Here is a 27,224-nt window from a genome sequence, read left to right as displayed (position 1 = left end):
AAAGGGCGGAGAGGAGACTCTACCCGCAACATGGATCTCAGGCTCAAGCTCTCCATCCTCTGCCTCACCCTCTCTCATACACATCCCCACTCTCCTCCCCACCAAGTGACCTACATGTTTGCTCTCACCCTTGGAATGAGAAGGCGTCCTCCTCCTAGTTCATACTGAACAACTACCTAATTCTGAAGGCATGAAATACACAAGAAAAAACTCTGTTCGGCAAAATGGCTTTTGACTAACACAGGACTCTCAGAAAGGGGCAAGTATGTGTCCTAAGATCCCACAGACTGAACTATTTATCATTGTCACCCAACCAATAAAAACTACAGAACTCACAATTTTCTCCCCTAAAGGAAACATTTTGTTTGTCCAGAAGACAACACATGGGTTGAGAGATCCTCAATTTTTAAGAGAAAAACAAAGGAAAAGTAAATGAGTGACTGCTACAAATGGTCAAAATCTGACCCAAACCCCAGTCAAATTCAAGTATATATTTTCCCCATGCTTAAAACATCAGAGTGAGAAAAACATAAATCTGTTGATTTAATAGAGGCCTTAAAAAAGGAATTAATCTCAGTTAAATCGATGAACCATTATCTTATATGAACAGCCATAATACAGGTCATAATACACAAATAGACAAAGGAAATTGTTTTAACCTAGCTAGTAATCAACAGATATAATGAGGAACCATTTTGTAACCATTAAATTAGTTTTCTTTAAAAAAGCTTTCATATGCTAATCCTCCCCAGTGGCACACTGGTAGTGATACTGGAACACATACCCCCATATAGCGCTAAGAACAGGGTAGCTTGATACAGCCTTTTGAAAAAGCAAATTGACACCACCCATCAAGAATTCCCAAAATGTTTATATCCTCTGACATGTTAATGTCACCCCTGGAAATCTACCTTATAGACCACAAAATGTGTAATTATGGTAACCTTGTGTTCCAGATTTTCTAAGAAAGCCCTGACTTTATGTAATTGTATCCTTTTCAATAAACGCAAATCACTGAGTGGAACTGCATTTGGGAACAATGAAAGTCATCAATATCATAGAAAAACGAAGAAAATTGGTTTGGCATAGGGTCAAGCACATTCATAAAAGTGTTCCAGTTTCTGTTTGGGATGGGGGAAGGAGAAAAATTCAAGTTCAGCAAATGTTAACTTCTGCCACATAGAAACTGGCTCAATCTATTATTCCCTCCAGAGTCACTGAGCTGCTTCCACTGGGTACCGGACCCCACGCTTGTTCTTAAGGCACAAAAACCAAACAGCAGATCTCTCCTGGACGCAACAGGCTCCCACGCACAGCCAATCCTGCAGCAGCACCCATGCACGCCACTGCTACACATACCACTGCCCACACCTCACTGTTATCATCTGAGGACGGCAGGTGTGCCTGGTTAAGATCAACATCTCCACTCTCTCGAGAGAGGCTTATTTCTTAAAGGCTGCTTCTCCCTCATGCAGCAGAAAAGGGATAAGCCGAAGCTAATAAAAGCGGAGAGGAGTAAGGTCTGTATCTGAGAAGTAAAGGTCTTGAATAGCACCATGGGTTCAAGGAGCTTAAGAACCTATGGTCAGAAATCTGATTATTTCGTTAGAGTCGTGATATAGAATCATCACCACTAACATTTCCCATGTTACTACTGGATGGACTCTGCCCATCTCCACCTCAAGACGTTTCGTAAGAGAGATGCAGGCAAACCTCTGGAGCAGCAATTTCCAGAGTCAGAGCCGCCATTCGAGAACTGGATTAAAGCAAAAGACTCCAAAAATGCACATTCACAAACTCTCACATACAATCTCAGAGGGGCCTGAAAGCCCATTAAGAAGCAGACTGCATGTTAAAAATGTCTGCTTGAATTCAGAAGTCACAAAGAGGAATACAGTCACTGAGTCCTTTCGTGGGCAGGGAACCCTATGAAGGCAAAAATACCTCTTCCTTTTGCAAGTGAGAACTGCGACATCCAGGAAGTACAGTCATCTAATAAGAACGTAAAATGACCCCCCAAAAATCCCAACTAGTTCAGGGTTTAAAAAGCTGGGGGGGAGATAAAGACCAGCCAACCACAAGCATTAGGAACCTCTTTCTTAAAGTGTCAATTAAGCTTTTAGAAAACCACTAATTCTACATTTTTCCTAAAAAAAAAAACAAAAAAAACCTTTAAACTGACTTTTGTTTAACCTCCCCCCAACTTTACACAGGTGTTCGCAGTGCGGTTTATCACACCACGCGTGTAGTTTGAACCATGCTGTACGGATCTAGTGCATTACAACTAGACCAAATAAACAACTCAGGATCAAAGGGAGTGTACAGGAGAAAGGGCTGGTGAACTCAGTGGTGTGGTCTCTGGGTTAGCACAGGACATCAAAGAGTATGCAGTTAGGAAAAGCCTTCTGGTAAGTTTTCGAAATTCTCTTTCGTTGAACAAATTCTAAGACACATTCTCTTTCTTTAGCTTATTATAAATGAGTTATGTTTCAAAGGTTTTATCTAGCCAGGTGATAGCATGGAAATCATAAACCATGTCCCCTAAGATACAATGTTAAAAAATCATGGTAGTGACCTAGGCTGACTCATGAACCACCGATGGAGGTTCTGAGGGAACCCCCTGGACCTGGCATTCTATGCACTGTTTGAGTCCATAGCACCCACTTTCTTTTGAAATGTGGAATCTGAATAGTTGTCTTATCTTTTGAGGTAAATTCTCTGTAAAACCTAGGAGAGAAATGGCAAGTTCTGGAGACCGAGGCAAACCTTAAAAGAACTAGGAACATTTTTCTTGTTATGATCATCTTGAACCATTAGGTACTTTTTGTGTGGTAAACCCAATGAATGGGGGAAATCTTTAAATTAACCTTTCTGCTTCCTCCAATATACGAAGAATATGAATTTTTTTTTAAGTTGTATAAATAGGAAGAAAAGAAGAACTTCTTTCTCATCTTTATGTGTGGTCAGCAGAATAACGGGCCCCAGACATGGCCCTGTCCCAATCCCAGAACCTGGAAACACGTCACCCCTACATGGCAAAAAGCAGATTACTATTGTAGAACTAAGGCTGCTGATCCTTATCCTTATTCAGGTGGGCCCAATGACATCACAGAGCCCTAACTAGAAGAGGCAGAAGTCAGAGAGAACTGAGAAGATGCTACCTGCTGGCTTGGAAGGTGGAAGGTGGCCAGCAGCCAAGGAACGTGGGCAGTCTCTAGAAGCTGGAAGAGGCAAAGAAACGGACGTTCCTGTTACGACCTCCCAAAAGGAACACAGCCCTGTAAGCACCTTGATTTTAGCTTAGTGAGACCAAATTTGGACTTCTGACCTCCAGAACTGTAAGATAATAAGTTTATGTTGTTTGTGCCAATCTGTTACAGCCACCACAGGAAACAAATACACCCTGCTTCCATTTACCCTTTCTGAGCACGAATTCATGCCATGCCTGGTGGCAAAGCAGTCATTGTGTTCAAGGCAACCAGACCAACAGCTTCCTGCCTCCAGCGGTGGGTAAGAACACCAGGAGAGCGCATGAAGAAAGCCTGGATTAAACAGCAAGAGATGGTACAGCAGCACGCAAAGCTGGAGAAGGCTTCTCCTGGGTGGGCAGAAACAGAGACGCCTAAGTGGGGCTGAAAAGTCCTTTGGGATCAATCCGTGGATGTGCGGGTGTGTTTTTTTTCAATCACAGAGGAAAAGCACACACTGCTTTTACTTGGAAGGTAACCAGGGGACATCTGATGGATACCGATCCCACGTGCTCTGGATTTCAGGCCACAAGTGTCGGCCTTTCCCCTGTCTGCCACTGTGGGTCATAAACCCACCTATCGCGGTCAGCGGTTCCTCAATGACTTACTCTAAATAAACAGAAAAGTAACAAGGTGCTTCACCTTTCACATTTTAACATACCCCACAACAAAGCTTGCTCCCTCAGAGCTTAAGAAACAAACGTCGCCTATGTCACTTAGTCAAGAAAGCGGATTCGCTTCCACTAAGCCACACAAGCATTTCAAACTGCTGTCTGTACTCTGCTTACCAAACCACAAACTTCACCACTTGTTCTATCTGCCATTCTTTCATCTCTTGGGGAAAAAACGTTAAATAATTTAACTAAAGCATTCCACATAGCTTTCTGCCACCCTGGCAATCTGAAGCCATTTGACAGACGAATGCCCTGCGGATGGCCAACAGTTCCCAGGTGAGGTCAGCAGAAGGCGGCTTTGGAAACGGGTAGTTCTGTCAAGTGTTCGCTGTCGGTGTGGCGTGAGAGCTGTGCCGCGTCTCTGGGCACAGATGAGAAGGCAAAGTTGGATTTCTCGGCGCCCCTCGGGCTCGCCCCGCAGGCGCTGGGGGAACAGCAGCCCAGTTTCCGCGGAGCGGCGGTCAGCCTCGGACCTTGGGGTGGCCGGCGGCCGGAGATCCCGGCCCCGACGGCACCCTCAGGTGGCAGCCTGTCCACTCGGGGTTCGCTGCCTGTGTTTTCTCATTTTTGTTTCTGAACAAAGACATGGACCGGGGTACATAACTTGCCAGCACCGAAGGGGCCGGAAACTACGGAGAACGGCCGGGGGAAGTTGAGCGTTCGCGGGGGAGGCCGGGCCTGCGCGGGACAGCGGCCGGAGACCCCCGCCCGAGACCCCAACCCCGAGACCCTCCTCTCCTCGCGAACCCCGCCCTAGATCCCGGCCTCGAGACAGACCCTCACCCTGGAGGACTTCCGCCCCGGAGACTCAGGCCCCGAGACCCCGGTCCTAGGACTCCGGCCCCAGAGACTCGAGCCCGGCGACCCCCAGCGCCGGCCCCCGAGACCCGGGCACGCCGACGTCGGCCCCTCAGCGCCCCTCAGCCTTTAACACTCCGGGCCGCCGGTGACCCCTGCCCTGAGGAGGCCCCCGCCCCGCCCGGCTCGCGTCCGGCACCAGTCCCCGGGAAACGTGAGTCGCCTGAGGCGCGGCCAAGGCGCCGGGCCGGTGAAGGGAGGAAGCGAGGGAGGGGGCGTCCGCCGGCCGGGCCGAGGGCCGTACTGACCGTAGCTGTCGTCCTCGTCCATGGTGCCGGCGCCAGGCTCCGCGCCTGGGCTCGCCGCTCGCCCCGGGTACCGCAGCTCCCGGCCCCGTTCGCCCGGCGCGTCTCAGAGCCCCGCCCCCGGCCCCAAGCCCGCCGCCCGCCGCCCGCCGCCCGCCCCTCGTCTCCCGCGGGGCGCCCCGCCCGCCGCCTGCGCACGCGCGCGCGCGCACACACTCACACAGCCCAGCACGCGGCCGCCTCCCGGCCCGCGCCTGCGCACGCGCGCCCGTCCAGACCCCGCCCCCGGTCCTGCGGCCCCGCCCCCGCCGCCCGCGCGCGCACCCCTGGGGCCGCGTCCTCTACTCTGCCCAGGACTGCGTACGCGCGCCCGCTGAGGCCCCGCCCCTCCGGCTGGCCCCTGGCGCCAAGGCCCCGCCTCTGACCACGCCCCAACCCGAGGCCCCGCCTCGGCCGCCTCCGGGGGCCCAGCAGGTTTCGGATTTCCTAAGGGTGGCGCAGGCCTGGGAAACAGACCAGAGCCTGGTCGCCCACAAAGGTACCAAGGTCGTGTCCGGCCACTCAAGGGCAGGGTGGTCCTCGCTGACGTTAGTTTCGCAGGTCCGCCTAGTCGTTGGCCGAATACCAGAATATTTTGAGTTCATTATTTCTGCAGTCTGAACCTTAGCACCGTGAATGTCATGAGTTCATTGCCTTTATATACTTCCTTTTCTTTGTCCTCTGCGTTTACCCCGATCAAATTTCAAAGAGAGGCACCTCAGCCTCACAGCATGTCAGGATTTTGGTGACCTTGACTCCTGCGACTCTTAGATTCATACGTTTCTAGGCTGTGCCTTACATGTTTAATTTGCCTGCACTGGGCCGACCGACCAATCCCCACCCACTGGTTAGACTGAGCTGCCCTTTGAGGAGCCTGGGCAGTAGCTCTGCACCTGGAGGTGGGGACATCACCAATTTTTAATTTAGAAAAATAAAGGAAAATGCTGCTTTTCTAGTTGTTCCTGGGTGGATATGCTCTTTCTTGGTTTGGTGCTACACATAAAAATTATAAGTGTGTCATTTAGAAGGATCATACAGGGATGGTCCAGGACCCTCCTGGGGGCATGACCCTGGACCCCCTAGCACAATGTGCTGTACTGGGGGTGCTGCGAGAGAAGAGCTCAGCCCAAGGTCCTGGCAATGCCCCTGAAAGGTCAGGGAATATCTCCATCAGGGGGAGTTGTGACCCTCCTCAGCAGTCTGTTTCCTTACAGACCGTTCCAAAATATGCCTCCCAGGAGACAACAAAGGAAAGTCCCTTTCCTCTCATGGAAAAGGAGTAAATGAATGAGGAAACTGTAGGTTTTCTTTCCACATCTGCTTCCTATTAGCTCTGTGATCTGGGCAAATACCTCAGCCCCCTGGACCTGTCTCACACCTATGAAATGAAGTATCTGCCTATAAAATCCAGGCTCCTGCCCAGTATTGATCTCTGATCTGTTGCTGTCTTCTACTTGACTAAAGCACAGCTGACAATGTTTTTGTTAGATGAGACGGATTCCAACATTATCAGTCTAGGGATCCCAATCTTCACATTCCATCAGGGCACAACTCTGGCCCACCCTTCTGGTGGCTAAGAAAACCGTGCATTCACAAACAAAAATATCCCTGTTACTCCCTGAGCTGTCTGACCCAGGCTTTGATGGTGAAGCTTGATGTCTCCCGTATGTCCAAGAAGATGGGCTTTATTTCCTTAGGCAAGTGTTTCTTTCCAATAGCTCCAGAATCAGATACTTCCCTCAGAGATTATCTTACCCATAGAAGGTTGATTCTGGTGGACCTAGGAGTTTAATCTTCACTGATTTTACATAACTCTTGCTCTATGACCAAAACTTGGGCAGAAAAGCAACTGAGGCCACAGGTTAATTCTCCCTGTAATCTGAACTCCCAAACCTTTGGATGGGAAGGGCGTGAATGCTAATCACTTTGATTAGCCTGGTTTTTGACTGTAAACAAATTCCCTTAACTTACATTGTTTCATTACAACAGTGTTTTCCAGTGGCAGGTCCTGACTCTGAATGGTTGAAAAACCAATCTCCATTGAAGGAAGAGAAGGTAGAATAAAAGAGAATCAGCGTCCACCTCGTACCATAAGGATGTTTGGTTTGGTTGTAAATGAATGCACTGGGTAGGGATGTAAAATGTACTTGACAACATATGCATGGTCAGTCATGTCCAACTCTTTGTAGCTCCGTGGACTGTAGCCACCAGGGTCCTTTGTCCATGGAATTTTCCAGGCAAGAATACTGGAGCAGGTTGCCATTTCCTATTCCAGGGGATTTCCCCTGACCCAGCAATGGAACCCATGTCTCTTGCATCTCTCACAGGGATAGATTCTTTACCACTAGCGTCATCTGGGAATCCCTACTTGACCGCTGGTGACTGTCAAAGACCCTCTGTTGGCTCACGTTCCTGGCTCAAGGGCTGGGGGTGTCAGGGGCAGGGGAGGGGGCATTGTTGAGCTTTATCTCCATACTGCAGATTTGGGAACTGAGGCCCACAGAGGTCACAGTATAAAATGGGAGCCAGCAGGTCAGTTTCTCTTACTACTTGTGTCCTCAGCTCCTGGGGACCTCAGAGGGAGACCTCCGAGGGAGAGCCTCAAAGGGAGGACGGAGCGGAGGAGCCGAGAGGACCCAGCGTCTGGAATCCACTGGTGTGCTGCTTCCTTCCCCTGACCCCCTCCCCACCCACAGTAAGAACTTTGAAAATGGGCTGGGGCTCCCTGCAGGCCTGTCACTGTGGTCTGTTCTCTTTAGTGGGTTGATCAGCCTGACAACTTTTTTTAAGTTGATGCCTGCCTTCCGAAGTCCTTGCCTTACATAATAATCTCAAAAATTAGAATAACGAGGGACTTTGTTGGCAGTCCAGTGGTTAGGACTCCAGACTTCTACTGCAGGGGATGAGGGTTCGATCCCTGGTTAGGGAACTAAAATTCCATATGCTGTGCTGCACAGCCAAAAAAAATTAGAATGATGAAGGATGGCTTTTGAGCAGAGGTAACCCAAAATATATCTATTTTTTATCCCATGCTTAAACTGTGATGTTTTGAACTTTTTTAGAAACAGTGTTCAAAAAGGGACAGGTTACTAGATACCAGTACTTTCATGCACGGGAGCACCCACAGTCTTTTAAAAGACTGAAGCTGATTTCTGCGTTTACCAAAGTGAGCCAGTTTCCAAGCTGTGTGAAAAGCTAGGACAGAACACGGGTGTATAATGTATTTCTATTCCTAGCAAAAATGCATCTACATGTGATGTACACTTACACTGTACACTCAGCCATTCCACATATATGCAGGACGGGGGGACGATGCTGTGACAGGCATGGTTCAAAATACTGAGGACACAGCAACAAAGGGAACAGCTATAAAGCCATGTCTTCTCAGGGCTCCCAAACTAGTGGACAAGCACAGACCATGGCTAAGAGGGCACACGGGGTACTGGGGGCCACCCTGCCTCTGGGAGGAAAGTCAGCTGCCAGGGAAACAGGAGTGGGAGACTCTTCATTACATACACCATTCTTAGGGGTTGAATTGGGAGCCCAAAAAGATACGTTAAAGCCGTAACTCCAGCACTTGTCAACTGTGATCTTATTTGGAAATAAGATCTTTGCAAATGTAACCAGGTTAAGATGAGATCATAAGGGTGGCCCACATCCAATGACCGGTGTCCCTCTAAGAAGGGGAGATCAGGACACAGACACACACAGAAAAGGCCATGTGGAGATGGAGAGCCATTTGAGAGGCTAACAACGCCTGGCTCACCAGAAGCTGGAAGAGGCAAAGAAGGGCTCGTTAGAGAAAGTGGGGTCCTGCCAACACTGATTTCAGACTTCCAGCCTCCAGACTGTGGGAGAATAAATTTCTGTTGTTTTAAGCCCCCCAGTCTGTGGGACTTGGTTGCGGTGGCCCTGGGAAATACACAGCTTTTAAATGATGTACCATATACAGGTATTACCTGTTTTAATTTATTTTTTATATTATTTATTTTTTATTGAAGCAGAGTTGATTTACGATGTTGTATTAGTTTTGGGTATACAGCAGTGATTCCATTATATATATATATATATATATATTCCTTTTCATATTTTTTACCATCATGGGTTATTATAGGATATTGAATATAGTTCCCTGTGCTACACAGTAGGGTCTTGTTGTTTATCTATTTTATATATAGTAGTTAGTATCTATTCATTCCAAACTCTTAATTTATTCCTCACCCACCCCCTTTCCCCTTTCTTAACTGTAAGTTTGTTCTGTATGTCTGTGAGTCTGTTTCTGCTTTGTAAATGAGTTTATTTTTGTCATATTTTAAATTCCACATGTAAGTGGTATGATATTATTACCTATTTTAAATAAAACTTTTAGAGTGGACTTAGATATAAGATACGATGGCAAGGGATTTTACTGTGACCTTTCTGTTCTTCCTCATGCCCATATTTTTTTATCTGGTTCCTTTTTCTAAAACAAATGATTCTGTTTGTTCTGTCTCTCTCTCTTCTCCCATCAAGGTGAATAATCCCTGATCCAGGAAGATCCTGCATGCCAAAGAGCAACTAAGCCCATGTGCCACAACTATTGAGCTCTAGAGCTGAGGAACTGCAGCTCCTGAGCCTGCGTGCCCCAGAGAAGCCCATGCTCCTCAGCAAGACAAGCCTCCGCATGGAGAAGCCTGTGCACCGCAACTAGAGTAGCCCTCACTCACTGCCACTAGAGAAACGCCCGCACAGCAACAAAAATCCAGTGCAGCCAAAAGTTTAAAAAAAAAAAAAGGATGAGGCAGCAGGGGCCCCAGCGGGTGATACAAGCTGGAGGTTCTCATGAGAAAAGGGAGGACAGTGTCGCCTCCCTCCATGAATCGATACCCCTTCCACGTGCCAAAGGAACGACTCCCGCCACCACCACCCGCCACCGTGGGGTCAAGGAACACGGTCTGCTGAGGCCAACAGACCCACAGACCCAACAGAACCGCATCCTAAGCCCTCCCCTCTGTACAGAACCATAATCGGCTGCCTAATGAGCCACAGCTCAGAGCTCTGCCAAGGCCAGGGCCGGGGTTTGACAGATAGCTACCTCCGATAACACCCACCAACCACTCTGTGAACCCTTCCTTCTCCTGGAGACCAAGGTGGGAGGCCTGACTGAGGCTGGCCAGAGGCCCTGCTAGAAGCCAGCCTCGGACCCCTTCCCACCCAGGTTTAGACAGGAGTGTCCTTCGTGATACAAGGCAGGGCATGGACACCCTGGCCTAGGGAGAACCCTTGCCAGCTTTGCCAGCCTCCCCCAACCCCCTAAGCCTACACTCAAGAGGGAGGTGGGGGTGGGGAAGGAAGTGTGGTTACAGAGAGAGGAACTAAACCGCTCTCACGGGCCGAGGCTGGGGCATTGTCTTGCTTTGAAAACCCCCAGATTTTATTTTGCTAAAGCTTGCAATTTCTTCTGTGTGTGAATGGCACTTGGAAATCTGTTTGTAATGGATCTTGATTGTATCCAGCTGTCACCAACTGTTCCCCTGCCGCCCGAAAGACAGCTGGCCACGTGCCACACAGTCCAGGCTCTCACTTCAAATAGAGGAGCTAATGCTCTGGTTCCTGCCAGACCTGCCAAAATGTTTTCACTTGCGGGAAAAAAAAACACAAAAGTGGGGGATGGGGGGCAGGGGCTCAGAGACGGCAGCGTCAGGAGGACTGGGCAAGGCCTCTGGGCCAAGGACATCGACGGAGGCAGGCTGGCTCCATTCTGAGCTGTGAATAGGGGCTTCCCTAGTAGCTCAGTTGGTAAAGAATCTGCCTGCAATGCAGGAGACCCCGGTTCAATTCCTGAGTCGAGACGATCCGCCGGAGAAGGGATCAGCTACCCACTCCAGTACTCTTGGGCTTCCCTGGTGGCTAGGCTGGTAAAGAATCCCCCTGCAATGCAGGAGACCTGGGTTTGACCCCTGGGTTGGGAAGATCCCCTGGAGAAGGGAAAGGCTACCCACTCCAGTATTCTGGCCTGGAGAATTCCAGGGACTGTATAGTCTATGGGATTGCAAAGAGTTGGACACGACTGAGCAACTTTTACTTTCAACCAGGGCACAGTCACCAACCACGCTCCTGTCTGACTCACCCCTTCCACCAAGACTTCTTGTTGGGGGGGCCTGGAAAATGAGACCTGATAGAATCAATGCCCACTGGTCTCTGCCAAGGGAAAGCATCTCACCAAGGCCATGCAAAGGTGACTCTTTGCAACTGCATGGACTGTAGCGACTCTTTGCGACCCCATGGACTGTAGCCTCTCAGGCTCCTCCGTCCATGGGATTTTCCAGGCAAGAGTGCTGGAGTGGATTGCCATTTCCTTCTCCAGGTAATACACATAAGAAGGGAGAATAAAGTGCATGAAACACGGATCATTTCTAATACTTTAAGAGCAAAAAACCACATAAAGGTGCATTTTAGCAGTCCCCACAGTTAGCACAGGATAAAGACTGACACGTCCTTTCAATAACACAGTGTGACAAGTGCTGGGAACACCTGAGGACAGGAGTCACTGGATTAGGGCTTCTTGTCTTCAAGGACTGTTCTGGGGACCAGGAAGGCAGACCAGAAAGCTGGTCTCCTTCTCTAGGGAGAACTGGTTAGGAGACGATTCGAATCCAAGAGAAACATGGCCGTGACTCAAGCTGAGAGCCAGGCAGCGGGGACAGGAAAGAGGACTTTTCCAAGACAGCCGGATGGAAAGATCAGAATTCCATCACTGATGCGTGGGCATCACGTGAGGACGGTGCTAAGCCTGGCCGGCACGTTTCTGGCTTTGGCATCTGGGTGGATGGTGGGCCCCCAGCCTCGGCGGGGACACAAGTAGGAGGAGGGCAGACAGCTATGAACTCTGTCTGGGCCACAAATTTGCCAGTAGGATACCCATGAGCATCCTCTGGATACATTGATTAGACAATGGGGTATATTGATTGGAGTGGATTGATCCTGGCTCCATCTAAGTATCCAGGGCTCATCAGATCCAACAGATTTAACATTTAAGGGACAGAAAAAGAAGAGCTCTTCAGGGAGAGGGGGATGAACAGTGTCAAATCCTGAAAAGAAGTCGTGGCAAACGTTCATCAAATTTGGGAATTGGATCACTTGAGTGGAGTGACGCGGGCAGAAGGCAGACTAAGAGGAGAATGAAGCAGAAGGCAAATCAAAGCTAAGTTGAGGGAGAGGGTGGCTGGGAAGGGACATGGAAACAAGGGGTCTTCTTTAGGATGGCAGACACTTGAACATGTTCATGAGAGAAGGAAGGGGGAAGAGCAAGACACAAGAGGCAGCTAGAAGGTGAGGTCCCCAGGGGTGGAAGAGATTGGTCTGGAGAGCACACTGAGGTCCCACAGAGGGTCCTACTGACCATTCCATGTCAGAACTGTTAGATCAGAACTGTGAGTGTGGCCCCCACCCAGCAGTGGGTAAGCATCCCTAGGGGCTTCCCTGGTGGCTCAGATGGTAAAGAATCTGCCTGTTGATGCAGGAGACCTGGGTTTGATCCCTGGGTTGGGAAGATCTCCTGGAGAAGGGAATGGCAACCCACTCCAGTATTCTTGCCAGGAAAATCCCATGGACAGAGGAGCCTGATGGACTAGGAGTCAGATACAACTGAGCAACAAATACTTTGACTTTTCAGGAACATGTTATAATCGCAAATTATCAGACCTCAGCCCAGACCTGCTGAACAGAATGTCAGGGGCTGAGGCCCAGCAACCTGTGTTTTCACAACCCCCTGGTGATTCTGACCCTCAAACCTGGGACTGGCACAGTGGCTCTCAACACTGGCTGCCCAGTAGGATCACTCGGGAAGGGTTCAAATGCCAATGCCCAAGCCTCACCCTCAAGAGTCTCCTTTCCGGCACATTCATTGTCAATTAAATTAGTATTAAATAATTCTCCCAGGTGATTTTGCTGCTCCGTGAGTGTTGGAACCACTATGTTAGAAGGGGAATAGATCACAAGGGGAGGGAAAGCAGCTGGTTTCAGTTTTGGGTTCCTCGTGTTTCGCTGTTTTACTTTGGAGTGGGATGAAAATCATTTGCAAAAGGGGCACACAGGCAGTTGAGAGGGGACAAATATGCGGTAACTGCAGAAGGGATGGGAGAGCGGGGCTGTCTAAAGACAGAGCCTAACGGAGCATGGCTACCAGCTTCTGCAGCCGGATGGTCCTCCCCAACAGAAGCAGTTGGTCCTGAGGGAGTGGGGAAGGAAGGAGCAGCACGTGGCTGGGACTGGACCAAGCAGGGTGTGTGCAGCAGGGGCCCCTCCAGGCCTGTGTGTGCCTGCTAAGTTGCTTCAGTTGTGTCCATCTCTTTGCGACCCTGTGGACTGTAGCCTGCCAGGCTCCTCTGTCCATGGGATTCTCCAGGCAGGAATACTGGAGTGGGTTGCCATGCCCTCCTCCAGGGGATCTTCCCAACCCAGGAATCAAACACGTGTGATTGTGGGTTCAAGGGAAGGAGCCGGTGCAAGTGACTAGCCACAAGGTCCCAAAGGCCAAGAAGGAATCATGTTGCTGAGCTCCCACCAGGTGTCACGTGACACATCCTCAGGCTGCCCCCCGGTGGGGGGAGAGGATTCCCAGAAGCTCATTTCTCCCAGAACCTCGTTTCACCCAGGTCCTGTCTATACCGAGGCTGTCCATGCTACCAAGACTGGGCAGGATTCACACCCAGGCCTTCCCCACCCCATCACACTGGCCAGCCTTTCACTGCTCACTCCTGACTCCCGAGGTTAGGCCGCACTTCTAATGGATGCCTGCCTAGTTCCCCAGGTGTTCAGATAACTGCGCTTTTTTCTTAATTGGGTCACGTCCTTCTCATACCTGTGGTTCTCCCCATTTCCTGTTCTGATAGCATGCTAACACTGCAGGCTTGTCTGTATCATGGCCCCGGAACCTGTCACCCACCTGCCTCTCTGGTACGACGGTGCCCTACCACTCGACTTCCCAAGCCAGTGGTCTTCCCCTGGCCCTGAACTTTCCACATTTGTTACCTCTGCTCTCGATTCCAAGTGCCCAGGTGGCCCCACCTGTTTAGTTACTGCCATGTCACAGTTCCAGACAGGAGCACTTCTTGGCCAGCCTGTTGGACTGGTCATTCTCGCCCATCTTCTACACCCCCACCCCCTGGCCGGCACACACACTGTCGTCTGGCTCGGGTGTGTAAAGAGTGAATCAGACCTTGTATTCTCTTGCTGAAAATACCACAGGCACTCACCAGAGCCTGAAAGACACACTAAGGCTGGAGGAACGAAGTTCCTGCTGAAGTTATCAAATGACAAATAGCCTGGGCTTCCGCTTTGTCACCTGACCGTGTCAGTCAAGGAAGCCTGGCTGGCCGGAGCCTGCTCACCAGCCAAGGATCCGTTCACAGCGTCCCCTCGTCTCTGAGGCCACATCTGGTAGAGCTGGGCCTCCTCCTGGTTCCCACTGGAGACAGCAGCTCTGAGCTTGAGACCACAGGCTGACGGGGGAAACTTGGCTGTTTGTCTTCCATGCACGCAGAACCACAATATGGATAGAGCTATAGTCTTGCTTGTATGACCCATGCCCAGATTTGTGGTGGATCAACTCCAGCTGCCGCCCAGCCCGTGATGTGCAGCCTTTGGACAAAAGCTCGGCTGGTCAGACAGGCCTGTGAGCTGTAATCTGTCACCCCAAACTCTCGCCCACCTGCCGACCACCCCCTCTGGTTTGGGTCCGGTTGATGCCTCGCTTCACCTCTTCCTTTGCTGTCATTTTGAGCCATCTGGCCATACCCCCACAGTGACCAGGGTAGAGTCCTGTGTCTGAGGGCATCCCTGAAGGAAAGGAAGGGGTGAGGAGCTGTGGGGCTTGGCTACCAAAACCCACCCACCGGAAACCTGCCCCTACCCTGGACTATCACCCACTCACTGGTGCTGCCCTTGCCACCTGTAACCTCCCAATCACAGGGGGCTCTACATGGTCCTGGGCCCCTCCGGGCCATGCACCAACTTCCAGGACACATCCAATCAGCCAGACGTGATCTTCCTGCTCTTGTTAGGCCCGGCCTGACCAGACCAGCAATGTCCATGTGGGCCACTGAATTCCAGTGCATGCAGGAACCAAGCCTTCCTTACCAGGGCCTCCAGCACGTGGCTGAGGCAGCAGCTGGGCACGTCCAGGGCTGAAGGTGACCTGACTACATCATTGTACCCAGGCCAGGCTGGGAGCGGGGGCAGTGTCCCCAAACTGGAGGCCTGCGTTACCCTTGACAGCTGTCAGAAAAACTCAGTTTGGTAAAACCTATGATGTCTCCCTCATCTTTACCTGCAGAAATCCAAACATTCGGTTACAAAAATTTTCAAACAGACCTCAGTGGAATGATACTGTTTCCGTGTTTCAATCTGATGCTCATTGAAAATCATCCACAAAGCTCAGAGGGCCACTTCAAAGGATTCTTGCCTTCTTAAATTCGGATAAGTGTATGTATAACATTAAGACATTCAGATAAACCTCTTTATTCCTAATTAAATAGGAATGTGCTCTAAGCTTTCCTGCACAGACTGCCCGAAGTGCCTGGTTCCCACTCACGGACAGGTGACAGAAAGCACCCAAGGCTGACCTCACATGTGAACGGGGCCAGCAGACTGAAGTATGGGTGGGAGGAAACCAAAAAAGCCAAAGGGAAAAGACAGAGGCAGGTCCCACAAAAACTCGTTATTTTATTGCACTGAGATCTTGGCAACATCTGTGGCCCCCTCGGTCCCTGGCCATGAGCTGCGGGCTCATCGCACACACGGGGCCTCAGTATAACCAGGGCCCCCGGCGGAGAGGCAGGGAGAGGCCTGGGACCACCAGGAGAGGTGCCCCCTTCACAAACATAAAGTTAAATTAAACCCACGTTCTCAGTCAACAAGTGTCACCCTAAAAGCTTCAGTTCTTCACCTTGATGTGTACGCACCCAGGATCTGGGCTCGCATTCTGGGCCGCTCCTTTCCCTCTCAGTTTGGCTGATGCTTCTCCTTGAAAGGGGAGGACTCGCCTAGCTAACAGTGATAAACGCTGTGGAGTCAGGCCAGTGCTCATCACTGCCTGGGAGAAAACGGGTGATGTTTTCCTCAGAAAAAGGCATTGTAATTATATAGTGGAGAGAGGAAGAGACTGATTTGGAGAAGAGGGAGAGAAAAAAAAGGAGATAAATTTTGTGCGAGCAGATAACAGAATTTTTCTTTTTCCAACTAACAAAACAGGACAAGAACGTGGTCGGGGAAACAGTTCACACAGGAATGAATGCTGACATCTTGAGATGGGGAGAAGAAAACCCTGCCCATGGAGGCACCTGCCTTCCCTCCTGACATGACAAATGACAGTCACAGGGCACTGGGGCGGGCCCCTCAGTTCTGAGCAGGTGTGGCTGACATGCAGGAGTCAGGCCTCCAGAAAAAGGCTCCCTGGCCAGTCCAAGCAGAGCTTGGTTCCCATCTGCTGGCGCCAGAGCAGCCCCAGCTCAGGCCATGGGGTATTATCCTCCCGACCTTTTCAGAGAGAAATACAAAACCAGGAAAAACAAAAACAACAACCCACATGAAAAAATTAATTTATCTCCCCGTATAAAAAATGTTTAACGCTTTTTCGATACCACCTGGGTCCCCCAGGTCCCAGAACAAAGGACAGAACGAAGGGCAAAGCTCATTGAGGAGGAAAGCAGGGGCTGGATGTGTGCACTGGGGCTCAGGCCGAGGAGATCCCCTGGAGCGCAGGACCAGGCCAGACGTTGAGCCACGCCCGCCAGAAGTGATCCCAAGAGGACATGTGCTGAGGGATAATCTTCAGACTTAACTTCTGTACCTTCTACCACTGGGACACCAGTCTTTTTTCTGGACAGTATCAGCTCACTGAGGATTTCCCGTATTTATTAAATTACAAGTTTGCAGGCACAGCTTGAGCGGGATAAAAAAAAGGGATAGTGATCGTCTCCAGTTACACAATCATCTTCAATTCAAAAGCACTCACAAAATTGAGCAAACAAAGCCGGTATTTGTATATTAGGGAAAGGAGACATATTGCTAATGGAAGCCACAGGCCTGGTCAAAAATAAACGTTTTATATCAAGTAGTAAAATAAAAGGAGGAATCTACCCCAAGACCACCACCTCGGTAAGGACCCCGGGGTTTGCAGCTGCAAGGGCTGGGGGCAGGAGGGGGAGGCCCAGCAAAGCCACCTCGGAGTAGTAGCAGCCTGAGCAGCAGATGTGTTGTCGCATCTTTTCAGCCCCCACCCCGCCCCACCTCAGCCGTCCGCTCTCCAGAGGAGGTCTAGGAGTTTCTTGAGATGGAGAGATGCATTGCCCTCCACCCCTGCCGCCCAACTCCAAAAGAAGGGAGAGGCTGCAGCGTGGGGCCAGCCTGGGGCTCTGACTTTCCGAGGATGGACTGGTAAGGCATACAGAGCCCCCGCGGGAGGGAGTGGGAGCCGCACGATCCATGGAGAAGGGCAACCAGCCGCATGCTGTTGCCTCCGGAGCTCGAGGGCGCCCTGGAAGGCTCGGCTGCGTCCTCCCCGCCCTCCCCTGCGGCTCCAGGCTGGCCGCTGCTGGCCAGCATCACAGGGCGCCGGCCCCACCCCGCGTCCCTGTCGCTGTGCTGCCCCTGCTCCGTGCGTCACCACGCGGTCTGTCACAGTGCACGTCGTGTTCACCTGGGCAGAAGCCCAGGGCCTCTGCGGGCCGTCCCCCCACCGACAGGCCAGCGAGTCCACGGCAAGCGGCTCTTCTGTCCAGACAGACCGTCCGCGGGGAGGGATGCCGGGCCTCTGGAGGCTGTGGGAGCAGAGAACATGGCTCCTGATGGAGAGAGATGAGACCCTGAGGGTCCCACCACCATCCCTGAAGTGTGCGTCCCACACAGGCCACGACATGTGACTCAGAGGGAGCCCAGAAACACAGCACACACACCACACTCCACACACGTGTGTAAACGCACCCCCCCCCGCCCCGCCCCCACCGCCACATGCACACAAACTGACCTATCTTGACAGCAGCACATTCAGCGGCGATAGCTCAGACTGGAAGCCTTAGCTGGGTGAGTCACAGACCAAAAATTCCGTCTACTCTGAAGTTTTTGGAAGGCGTTGAAGTTTCTTTTCTTCTCTCTCTTGAATTTTTTCAATTTCTTCTCCTATGTCAAGAATCACAGTGTCACAATTCCCACAAAGGCCTCACCCAGGTCCTGGTGGCTCCTTCCGAGTGCTTACTGCACACCAGCTCGAGTCTCAACGTGTGACCTAAACAGATTTGTCCTCCACGTGGCCCTTGGGAGGTGTCCTCATGACCCCAACTTCACTGATGGCAGAGCAGGAGCAACTGCAGGACGGAAACCCTGCACCCGGCCACGTGCTCCCAGGCAGCCAGGCTCCAGCCTCGCCCTCGGCCACTTCAAACCGCCCTGAAAACCCAAGTCCCCCCTGCCAGCTGCCACCACGTGTCACACCTTCCCTCGGTCGAACTCTTCGTCCCAGTCGTCAATGACCGTGGCCGTGCGGGCCAGCCTGCTGTCCTGAATGGCGTCCTGACTGACGGCCGACACCGCGCCATCCCACGTCAAAACTGCAAAGCAGACACGTGCGTCAGGACCTGGGTGGGCTCCCAGCTGCCCTGGCGATTTACTTCAAGGGTGAAGTTTACATACGAGGCTGGTCTGCTCCTAACGATTCACCGTTTTTGAGGGCCACCTTCTGGTGAAAATGGACACACAGAAGGAAAAGGAAGAGGGACAGGGTGGTCTCTGGTTTGCAGGACAGTCAATGATTCTGTCACACGAGCAAACACTGTTAATTCCACCACCGATCCTCAAAGTTTAGTTTTTATAAACCCCTGCTCTCATTTGAGAGACAAAGATCTTGTGTTCTCCAAGTCCAAATTAGAAAAATAATGTTCTAAATGAGAACGTACAGCACGCGAGCCAGACGAGCCATCCCTGCCACAGCCATCCCCGCCCCGAGACACACACTCATCCTCTCCCCGATCCCAGAGCCCAGGGGGAAGCTGTTCTGGATCCTTCCACAGACTAACCCCAACTGCAGGGTTCCTGACCTGCATGCAATGGCTTTCTTTTCCTGTCTTCAGAGCCAAGCAATCTCTGTGCACAAGGCTCAAAACTGCAGGCCTGCTTCAGGCCTCTTTATCTCCTACAGAAGCCAACAGCAGAAAAACAGAAGTCAGTCTCAAAACAGTACCTTTTCTCCCATAAGCTTTATCAGATGAGTATTTGAGCAATTCTTGGACCACGTCGGATTCTCTCTCTCTGTCCCAGGATGCAAGTGGAGCCGGTCCCAGCCCTGCAATCAGAGGAACAGTTTACAGACATTTAAGTCACCAAGAAAATGACCACACACCTTTTATTTACAACAGCACTGCAAAACTTACTAATCACAAATTACTGAAAGAATGTGTAAAAGCAAGCTCTTTCTGCCCGCCTGTGGCAAGAGAATTAATGATTTCTCTTCCTCGCCTGTAGGGAACCAGCAGAAACATGGAGCGGAGGGAACTGGAGGGACGAGGTGCCTCTCTCCACCGCCACCACTGCCACCGCAGCTTGGTGGGGCAGCTCCCGTCTGCCGGACCTGTCCTCAGAGAGCCTGGCCAGCAAGAAAGGACATCTGCACAGATAGTACTGACTGCCCCTCATCATGGCTCTAGAGATGACATCTGAGCTAGCCCTGGCATCTACCCTGACCCTCAACCAACTCCAACCGCCTGAATGGACTGGCCGTCCTAAACACAAGCCTCACCTCGTCTCTCCGGGCTGCCAACTTGGCAGTGACCTTGTGTCCTTCAGGCTCAGTGCTTTGAGCAGGAGAGCTCCACTGTCCACCCCCAGCCTGTTCCCACCAGCCCCAATGGCTGCTCCTCAGCACAGCTCGGGCCCAGTGGTAACGTGGAGCCATGGACGACTGCAGCTCTAGCCAATTCTCGGCCACTGATGCCCATCTCCACCTTGGGACTGTGAGCGGGCACGCACGGCACTGGGCCTCCCTGCAGCCCCAGCACCCCAGCCTGGCCAGCGGGCTCACAAAGCAATGCTGTGGTCTGGTGGCGGCCACTCTCTGCCGCCTTTTCTCCCATTATGCTCTGGCCGCCTGCTGCAGCCACTCCTCACTGCCTAGCAGTTAGCACTTTGCTATGTAATTATCAAAACCCTACATTCATTCATGGCTGCGTTTCTCTGGAGTCCGATACAAACTCCAGGTCAATCCCCAGGGTGGTTGTGCCCCCAAAGAACTAACACAACAGCTGATGCCCTGAGATCTGGGCCCCTTCCAGAGGAGCTGAGGACCTTCTCCTCCCTCATGTAACAGACACACTCCACCAGGAGAGCCCAGTGAGTCCCACCAGCCAGAAAGAAAGACAGAAGACAAAACACGAATGAGCTGCTTGGTGGGGGCCTCAGCTTAGGCAGACCCACAGCACACGGAACCCCAAATGCAAGAGGCCACATGATCGTCAGACAGGCTCACAACTGAGAGAGGCAGAGGGAAGTGAGCTTCTGAACTCAATGCTCCATGTTCAAGTGGCAAAGGACAACATCAAGCTGGACGGCCAGGAATCATTCCAGTGGGAAGGTCCAGAAGGGAACAGCCCTGAATCAGAAGAAACGCTGGGCTCAAGAACATGCTGACATTTACGTGTGTCCTGCATTCTCCTGTGGGGCAGATCCTGCTGAATGATCAGCCAGGTGAGGAGGCCCAGTGGGCAGACGGCTCGCACCAGGGCAGAGGGCTCCCCAGTGAACTGCATCTGCCTCTGGACACACACGGCAGGCTGGCTCCTACCCTTAGCACCCCCTCCTCGTCCCATGCACACCTGTGGGGCCCCTGGGAGCCTGGCCATTCACAGCTGGCAGGGGGCTGCACCCAGGGACAGCGGGGCCCCTCTGGCCCTCGGGCTCCTTCTCTTCTACTTCTTGTCGTGGCTCTTGCTTCTTTTTTTTCTTTTTCTTTTTCCTCGGTGACGTTGCAACAGTCTCTGGCTGGATGACGTCTGAGGGCACGCAGCTCCTGGGAAGTCAGACTGGACAGTCAGCTCCGAGCAAACCGAAGCCCAGACACCTCGAGAACTCTGCTGGCATGTGCCCAGCCCTGCAGAAGAGCCCCGGGAGACACCACCCGAACCCAACGAAGACAGACTGCACCAGCGATCCACGGCCACAGCCCAGGAGAGCACACGAGCGCATTTTTAATCCTCACTGAGGCAAGTCCTACTGGACAACAGGACCCCAGCCCAGCCCTGCCCGGGTCACGTGAGACCTCCCAGCACACATGGTACTGGACAGATCCGGGACATGCCTCCACTCGCCAAACCCCAGGACAACATGGTCATATCCCAGAGGTCCGGGCACCTGTATTTCCAGACAGCACCCCCCCGGAGCAGACTGTGTGTGAGTGAGTGGAGGTACAGGGCCCCTGGCTCCCCGCTCTCACCCATGCCAAGGTGGGTCCCCGGGGAGGCAGTCTTCTTCGTCACAGCTCTCCAGTCCCTTTCTCCTCCTCTTCCTGCTGCTCACATGGGGGCCATTGGTCATGCATCCCACTGGCCAACTGTTCTCCAGGCGCTGGCCACTCCCTGGCTGCTGTCTGCCTTCTTCCTCCGATCTGTCTGCTGGTGGCTCCGCCCGGCCCTCCTTCCTGCGTTCAGGGCTCCAGGGCGGCCCTGGTGTCTGCTCGTCCTGCAGGGGGGTGGCGTCCACGTCCCCCATGTGCTTCCTCTTCCTCTTCCTCCTCTTCCCGGGCTGGGCCGCCACGGCCGTGCAGGTCTCCGAGACACGGCCCCCTACTTTCACGCGAGTCTTCTTCCTCTTTTTACCAAGGCTCTGGAGGGGCTCACTGGCCTCTGGCAGCTGGTGTAGCGGGGCCCGGAAGGCCCCATTGACCTGAGGCAGGGGTGCAGAGGTGGGCGAGCAGCTCTGTGGGTCTGATGTCCCAAGAGGATGGGGGCTGCTGGACAGTGATGGGGGACAGGGGCCGAAGGGGGGCTTCAGATGGCTGGAGGGTCTGGGAGCAGGCGAGACAGCCCTGTAGGGAGAGGCAGGCAGTGAGGACAGGCTGAGTTCTCCGCCCTGCCCTCCTTCGGCCCCCCTCCCTCTCAAGTAAGGATTTTCAATGATTTTCCCCTGTAAACCTCAGATATGTACATGTTTCAGAGAAGTTAGAAAACACAGGCTAACAAGCAAATTCAAACCTCAAGATCAAAGTTCATAAAAATCACTACATATCTCGGTTTCTTGTCACCAGTTAGTCCAAGGTACTTTTACAAACTCCAGTGTTTTAACCTTTCAATACAAATGTGTTCAGAGGAAAGCTCCACCCAGCAATAAACGTCCAGCCTCCACAAGCATCACGTGTCTGAGCGCAGGCAGCTGAGTCTTACAAGAAAGGCAGACACAAGCCTACCTGTCTTTAGCTATTACCTTCCTGGGATTTTCCTCTGAAACCTGCGGTTTATGAAGGTCAGGGAGACAGACCTTCCAGCCAGCTATACAGCAAGACAAGCAAGGGGCAGGACCGGACGGGCGAGACTCGTGGCTCTCCTTTCTGTCGAATGTGTGTGTCGCTAACTGTGTCTGTGTGTGTGCTTAGTAGCTAAGTCACGTCCGACTCTTCTGCGACCCCGTGGACTGTAGCCCGCCAGGTTCCTCTGTCCATGGGATTTCCCAGGCCAGCATACTGGAGTGGACTGCCACTTCCTTCTCCAGGGGATCTTCCTGACCCAGGGATCAAACCCGGGTCCCCTACTGGCAGGCCGACTCTTCACCACTGAGCTATCTGGGAAGCCCTTCTGTCAACTATGCATGCACCCATGGAAAAGTCAATTTTCCACCCTGAGCCACAATTTTCTCATCTGTGAATGAATGACAATAATGCCCACCTCCAAGGGTTATTAATTAAACAGAACTGTCTCATCACTGTCTAAATCAGAACAAACTCTGATGGTCACACAAATTGCATTACTAGGTCACGTTACTCTGCACTTTGGAAATTAAAAAAAAAGTTGTACGTCAAAGAAACACAGAAAAAAATACCAAATATATGTCGTGAACATTTAAGGACATTCCAAGTCCAAAACCCCTGTGCCAGCAGTGAGAGGAGGAGGAGGGGGGCTGGGGGAAGGGATCAGTGGGCCCCGAGCGCAGGGCCTCGAATGAGGGGGGCAGGGAGGGCATGATGGCGCCATGTAAACGCTGAACCCGTCCAAAGCACCTCGTGGCTTTGCCTCGTCTTCCTTCTTTCCTCCCTCCCTCCACAGCTGTCAAAGGCCTTAGAAGTCTCTCACTCCTCAGACAGCCATTTATCAGTAACTCTGGGCCTTCTGCCCTCGACACCTGAAGGGACTCAAGCGTTCCGGTGCAGAGCGGGCCAGGAGGCGACAGCCCACGCCTCTGGAGGGCCATCTCCCCAGGATGCTGAAAAGCCCCACGGAGCCACGTCCGCTACAGCAGCCCCCAGAGCCCACTGGGAGTGCCCTGAGGGCCAGGGCAACAGACCCCACCTTGCCCCAAGATAAGCCCTGGAGCGCTGCTGGGAGACACAACCTGCATACAGGACTCTGAGCTCACACGGCGTCTGTCCAGACACCCACCACCCCCGCAACGCCAGCCGTCCACTCTGGGGTCCTGTCTCGGCGCTGGGGACCCCCAGCCACATCAGTTCACAGCACACCCATCACCAAGGGCATGTGGCAGACAGACGGGAGATGAAGACAGAGTCAAAAAGGCCAGGACCGCAGAGACCAAGCTGCCTGTGCCCCGCGGAAGCCCCTCGGGCAGGAGGAGACAGGGGACACTGGTAGACCTCTGCGCCAGCGCCACGGGGAGGAGCGGCTGCCCTGCTTACCGTATTGCACGGACAGGCCAGGGGGCGGCAACGATGGGGTGAGTGGGTTTCCGGGGGTAGGTGAGGTCGGAGGATGGAGAGAGGGCAGGTGGACGGAGGTCATTGCCGGTTGCCCTCCGCAGGGTGCTGGCCTGCAGTTATTGACATAAATAAAAACTTGGTGGTCTAAAAAAGGTTGCCGTGAGTGAGGAGGAAAATAAAAATAAAAGTAAAAAAAAAAGAAAAGAAAAGAAAAAAGAGCCCAGAAGGGAGGATGAGAGGACAGGAGAACAAAAAAAGGGAGCGTGAGGGGTGGGGGGGCATGATAGAAGAAGAATCAGAAGTGTTTTTGGTTAGAAACAAAAAGGAAAAAAGGAAGGAAGTTTAAACAGAAACTTCAGTACGACAATTACATCAGCGCGTCAGGCTGCACACAGAGGTGCCGGTCAGCTGGTGTCCCCTGTGCTGAGCTCCGGCCAGGGCCCATCCCCGAGCTCCCTTAGGACGTCTGTCCACAGAAGCGGAGGCCCGGCCCCCAGCCTCATCTGATCACACTACTGCTGCCCCCGCACAGGCCAGGACAGCCCTCCAACGCTGGCGGACGCCCTCAGCCGTTGTCCCACTGCCCTCCCCAAAGCTAAAAGCAGCCCCACTTCCTGGCTCCTACCAACACCCTTCGGGGTCGAGCTGCCCACACACCCACCTTCTTGGCAGAGAGGGCCAGCTTTTTGGCCGGAGGAGGAGACATGGTGTTGGCCGGCTCAGGGCTGGTGCCGCTTGGGACGGGGCACTTGGCCTTCTCCGGCTCGGCATCCTGTCGGGCCGGCAGCACCTTGGTGGGGCCGGCAGTGACGGAGTGGGTTCCCTGAGAATCTCCGAGGGGAGTGACTCCGCTCTGGGGGGCCTGCGGGGGCCTGCTGGTGGGGTGCTCAGGGCTGGAGCCCCCCCTCTCAGGGGTGGGGCCCTCGTCGCCCGCCTGGGGCCCAAGCCCATTGGGCGTCCCCGCAGCTGGGGCCCGGAGTGAGGTAGAGACAGCGGCCCGGCCGTCCCAGGAGCCTGGCCTGCGACCCTCGCTCCTGCTGCCTCCCGGTGCGCTGGCACTGGGTGGAGGGGAGAAGTGCTGCAGGGACGCTGGCTTCTTGACTTTCTTTCCAGGCTCATCCAGAATGGCTGGCGCGTGGGTGGGTGTTCTGCAGACTTTGGGGGAAGGGGACGCCAGGGGGGGCTTGGCAGGAGCATATCCATTCGGAGACTTCAGGCCCAACACAGAGCCGTTCCTGGCAATGGGTACTCCAAGTTCTTCGGGGGTCTGTGGCTTCTTCATCGTCACAGGGTCTGGTCTCTAAGAGAGGAGCAAAGCAAAGGATGTGATCAAAGCCAGAGGGAGCTGGGCCGGCCCCTACGAGGAGGCAGCAGGCGGGAGCTCTGGAGGAGCCACTCCAAACAAATTGACATGGGCACATGATACAGATGTCGCTGCTGCTTTTCAGCAATTCCTGAGTTCTGCACAAGTGGGTGCATCTCCATAAGCATCTCGACTATGAAAGCAGGACGTTTTCATCAGGATTTGAGTTATACAAAAATAGTACAACGAGAAAGAATTTACCAAGTTCCATCACCTAAACACAACCTTGATTGATATGCTGGTGTCCTTCCCTGTGGGCTTCTCTGCCAACACAGGGGCGCCTCAGTTTTAACCATGTGCCGTATCACTTAAATACTCAGGCCCTCAACAAAGGTCTTAATGTTTGACTAGAAGACAGCTTGGAGAAGGCAATGGCACCCCACTCCAGTACTCTTGCCTGGAAAATCCCATGGACGGAGGAGCCTGGTGGGCTGCAGTCCATGGGGTTGCACAGAGTCAGATACGACTGAAGCGACTTCACTTTCACTTTTCACTTTCACGCACTGGAGAAGGAAATGGCAACCCACTCCAGTGTTCTTGCCTGGAGAATCCCAGGGATGGGGTCGCACAGAGTCGGACACTACGGAAGCGACTTAGCAGCAGCAGACAGCTCACTGTGTGAAGAGCTTATAAACTAGACTAGCTCCAGGTAGCCTTGAAATGACCAGCCGGGTTGTAAGTGCCCCATCCTTCTCCGTAGCACCTTTACACCCAGGTCTATACCACCCACACCCTGAAACGCTCCCCAGGGCCTGCACCGGGGCTACTCACCGTGACCGGCCACCTCCCACCTCCCCCTCCCAACAGGTCAAGGTCCTACGCTTCGTAACTACTTGTCAATGAAAAATCAAAAACAATCTTCTCCTGTATTTAGTACTCCATACTCATTTTTTTTAGAAATAGAATGACTATTAATATTTTCACAAATTAGGATGCATATTGCCACACTGAATTTACTATCCTCTTACCAGCAATGAGGTTTTCCCAAAACGTTTGCTAAATTCATACTACTTTGAATCATTAAGCACCCATATCCTTTGCACAGGCCACAGAGTGACTTGAAGTCACTGAAGTCATTTTTTATCTCTTTATTAATTTTCCTCCTAAAGGGAATACACCCTCCCACTGTGCTACACAACCTGTTTAACTGTTGAGCGTTTAAGTCCCTGGGACCATACGATGTTATTTAAAGTAAAACGATTTCTGGGCAACCACAGTGTATTTGGAAAGCTGCTTTCGTAATGAAAACACACAGTCAGTGGAGTGGCCTTGCTAACCCAGCCTAACCCAGGGTTACCCATGCTCACCCTCAGGCTCCCCTGCGCCCCTCGCTGCTCCTCTGAGCTGTGACTGAGGCGTCTGGCTTTCTTGCTCTGGCCAGAGTGACCATCACCCTTGCAACTGGGTCATAGCTCATCACTGCTGTGTCAATTCCAATGCTTCTATTTCAGCTTCTATTTTCTTCAACGTTGGCGGGGCAACAGATTTTCGTAAAAGACTAAAAACCCTGCAGGCTGTGGAGGCCGTTGACAGTCTGGGTTTGATGTGATCTTCAGACTGGGGTCACAGAAGCAGTCAACAGAGATGGTTGTTCTAGTTTTGAATTATGAATTATGTTGTAATAAAGGAAATTGCTATTTATCTTGGTAATAAAACTGAGTTTAACTTTTTCCAATACATACAAAAAAACCTTCAAGGGATATTCCTTAACTTTACCACATTAAGTTTCTTGTTCTCTCTCCCTGCATATACGTATCAACATATGCGTGTGTATGTACATATATATTTTTCTAACCATTTGAATGAATTTTAGACAAGACGTCCTTTTACCTCCAAATACAGCAAGTATTTCTCAAAAGAAAGGATGTTCTCTTACCACCACCATAGTAAAACTGCAACGGTTATACC

General features: G+C 52.1%; 2 protein-coding genes and 1 long non-coding RNA gene across 5 annotated transcripts in view; 1 reads left to right on the top strand and 2 right to left on the bottom strand.

Moving 5' to 3' along the window:
* CYTH1 (cytohesin 1) overlaps positions 1-5,111 on the bottom strand; it is a 79,717-nt gene extending 74,606 nt beyond the window's left edge. Inside the window, exon 1 of one of the 2 annotated variants that reach the window (XM_061389856.1) lies at positions 5,029-5,111. In XM_061389856.1, coding sequence (XP_061245840.1) covers positions 5,029-5,050 — 22 coding nt within the window. In that variant the 5' untranslated portion in view covers positions 5,051-5,111. The remainder of the gene's footprint in view (positions 1-5,028) is intronic. The other variant, XM_061389855.1, reaches the window with a different exon arrangement.
* LOC133231458 (uncharacterized) lies at positions 2,718-12,942 on the top strand. Its single transcript, XR_009731159.1, has 3 exons — positions 2,718-3,280; positions 3,381-7,759; positions 9,577-12,942. It is a non-coding gene; the product is annotated as an uncharacterized LOC133231458 (long non-coding RNA).
* Positions 12,943-15,748: 2,806 nt separating this feature from the next.
* Positions 15,749-27,224, bottom strand: part of USP36 (ubiquitin specific peptidase 36) — a 32,792-nt gene continuing 21,316 nt past the window's right edge. For both annotated transcript variants that reach the window (XM_061389839.1, XM_061389840.1), the window contains 8 exons: positions 24,615-25,253; positions 23,933-24,063; positions 21,524-22,114; positions 20,907-21,100; positions 19,280-19,381; positions 18,535-18,650; positions 18,071-18,222; positions 15,749-17,864 (listed from right to left, as the gene is read on the bottom strand). In XM_061389839.1, coding sequence (XP_061245823.1) covers positions 18,091-18,222; positions 18,535-18,650; positions 19,280-19,381; positions 20,907-21,100; positions 21,524-22,114; positions 23,933-24,063; positions 24,615-25,253 — 1,905 coding nt within the window. In that variant the 3' untranslated portion in view covers positions 15,749-17,864; positions 18,071-18,090. The remainder of the gene's footprint in view (positions 17,865-18,070; positions 18,223-18,534; positions 18,651-19,279; positions 19,382-20,906; positions 21,101-21,523; positions 22,115-23,932; positions 24,064-24,614; positions 25,254-27,224) is intronic.

This window comes from Bos javanicus, chromosome 19 (assembly GCF_032452875.1).
Source record: "Bos javanicus breed banteng chromosome 19, ARS-OSU_banteng_1.0, whole genome shotgun sequence".
In the NCBI taxonomy this organism is placed as follows: domain Eukaryota; kingdom Metazoa; phylum Chordata; class Mammalia; order Artiodactyla; family Bovidae; genus Bos; species Bos javanicus.
This window is presented reverse-complemented; position numbering and strand designations above follow the sequence as displayed.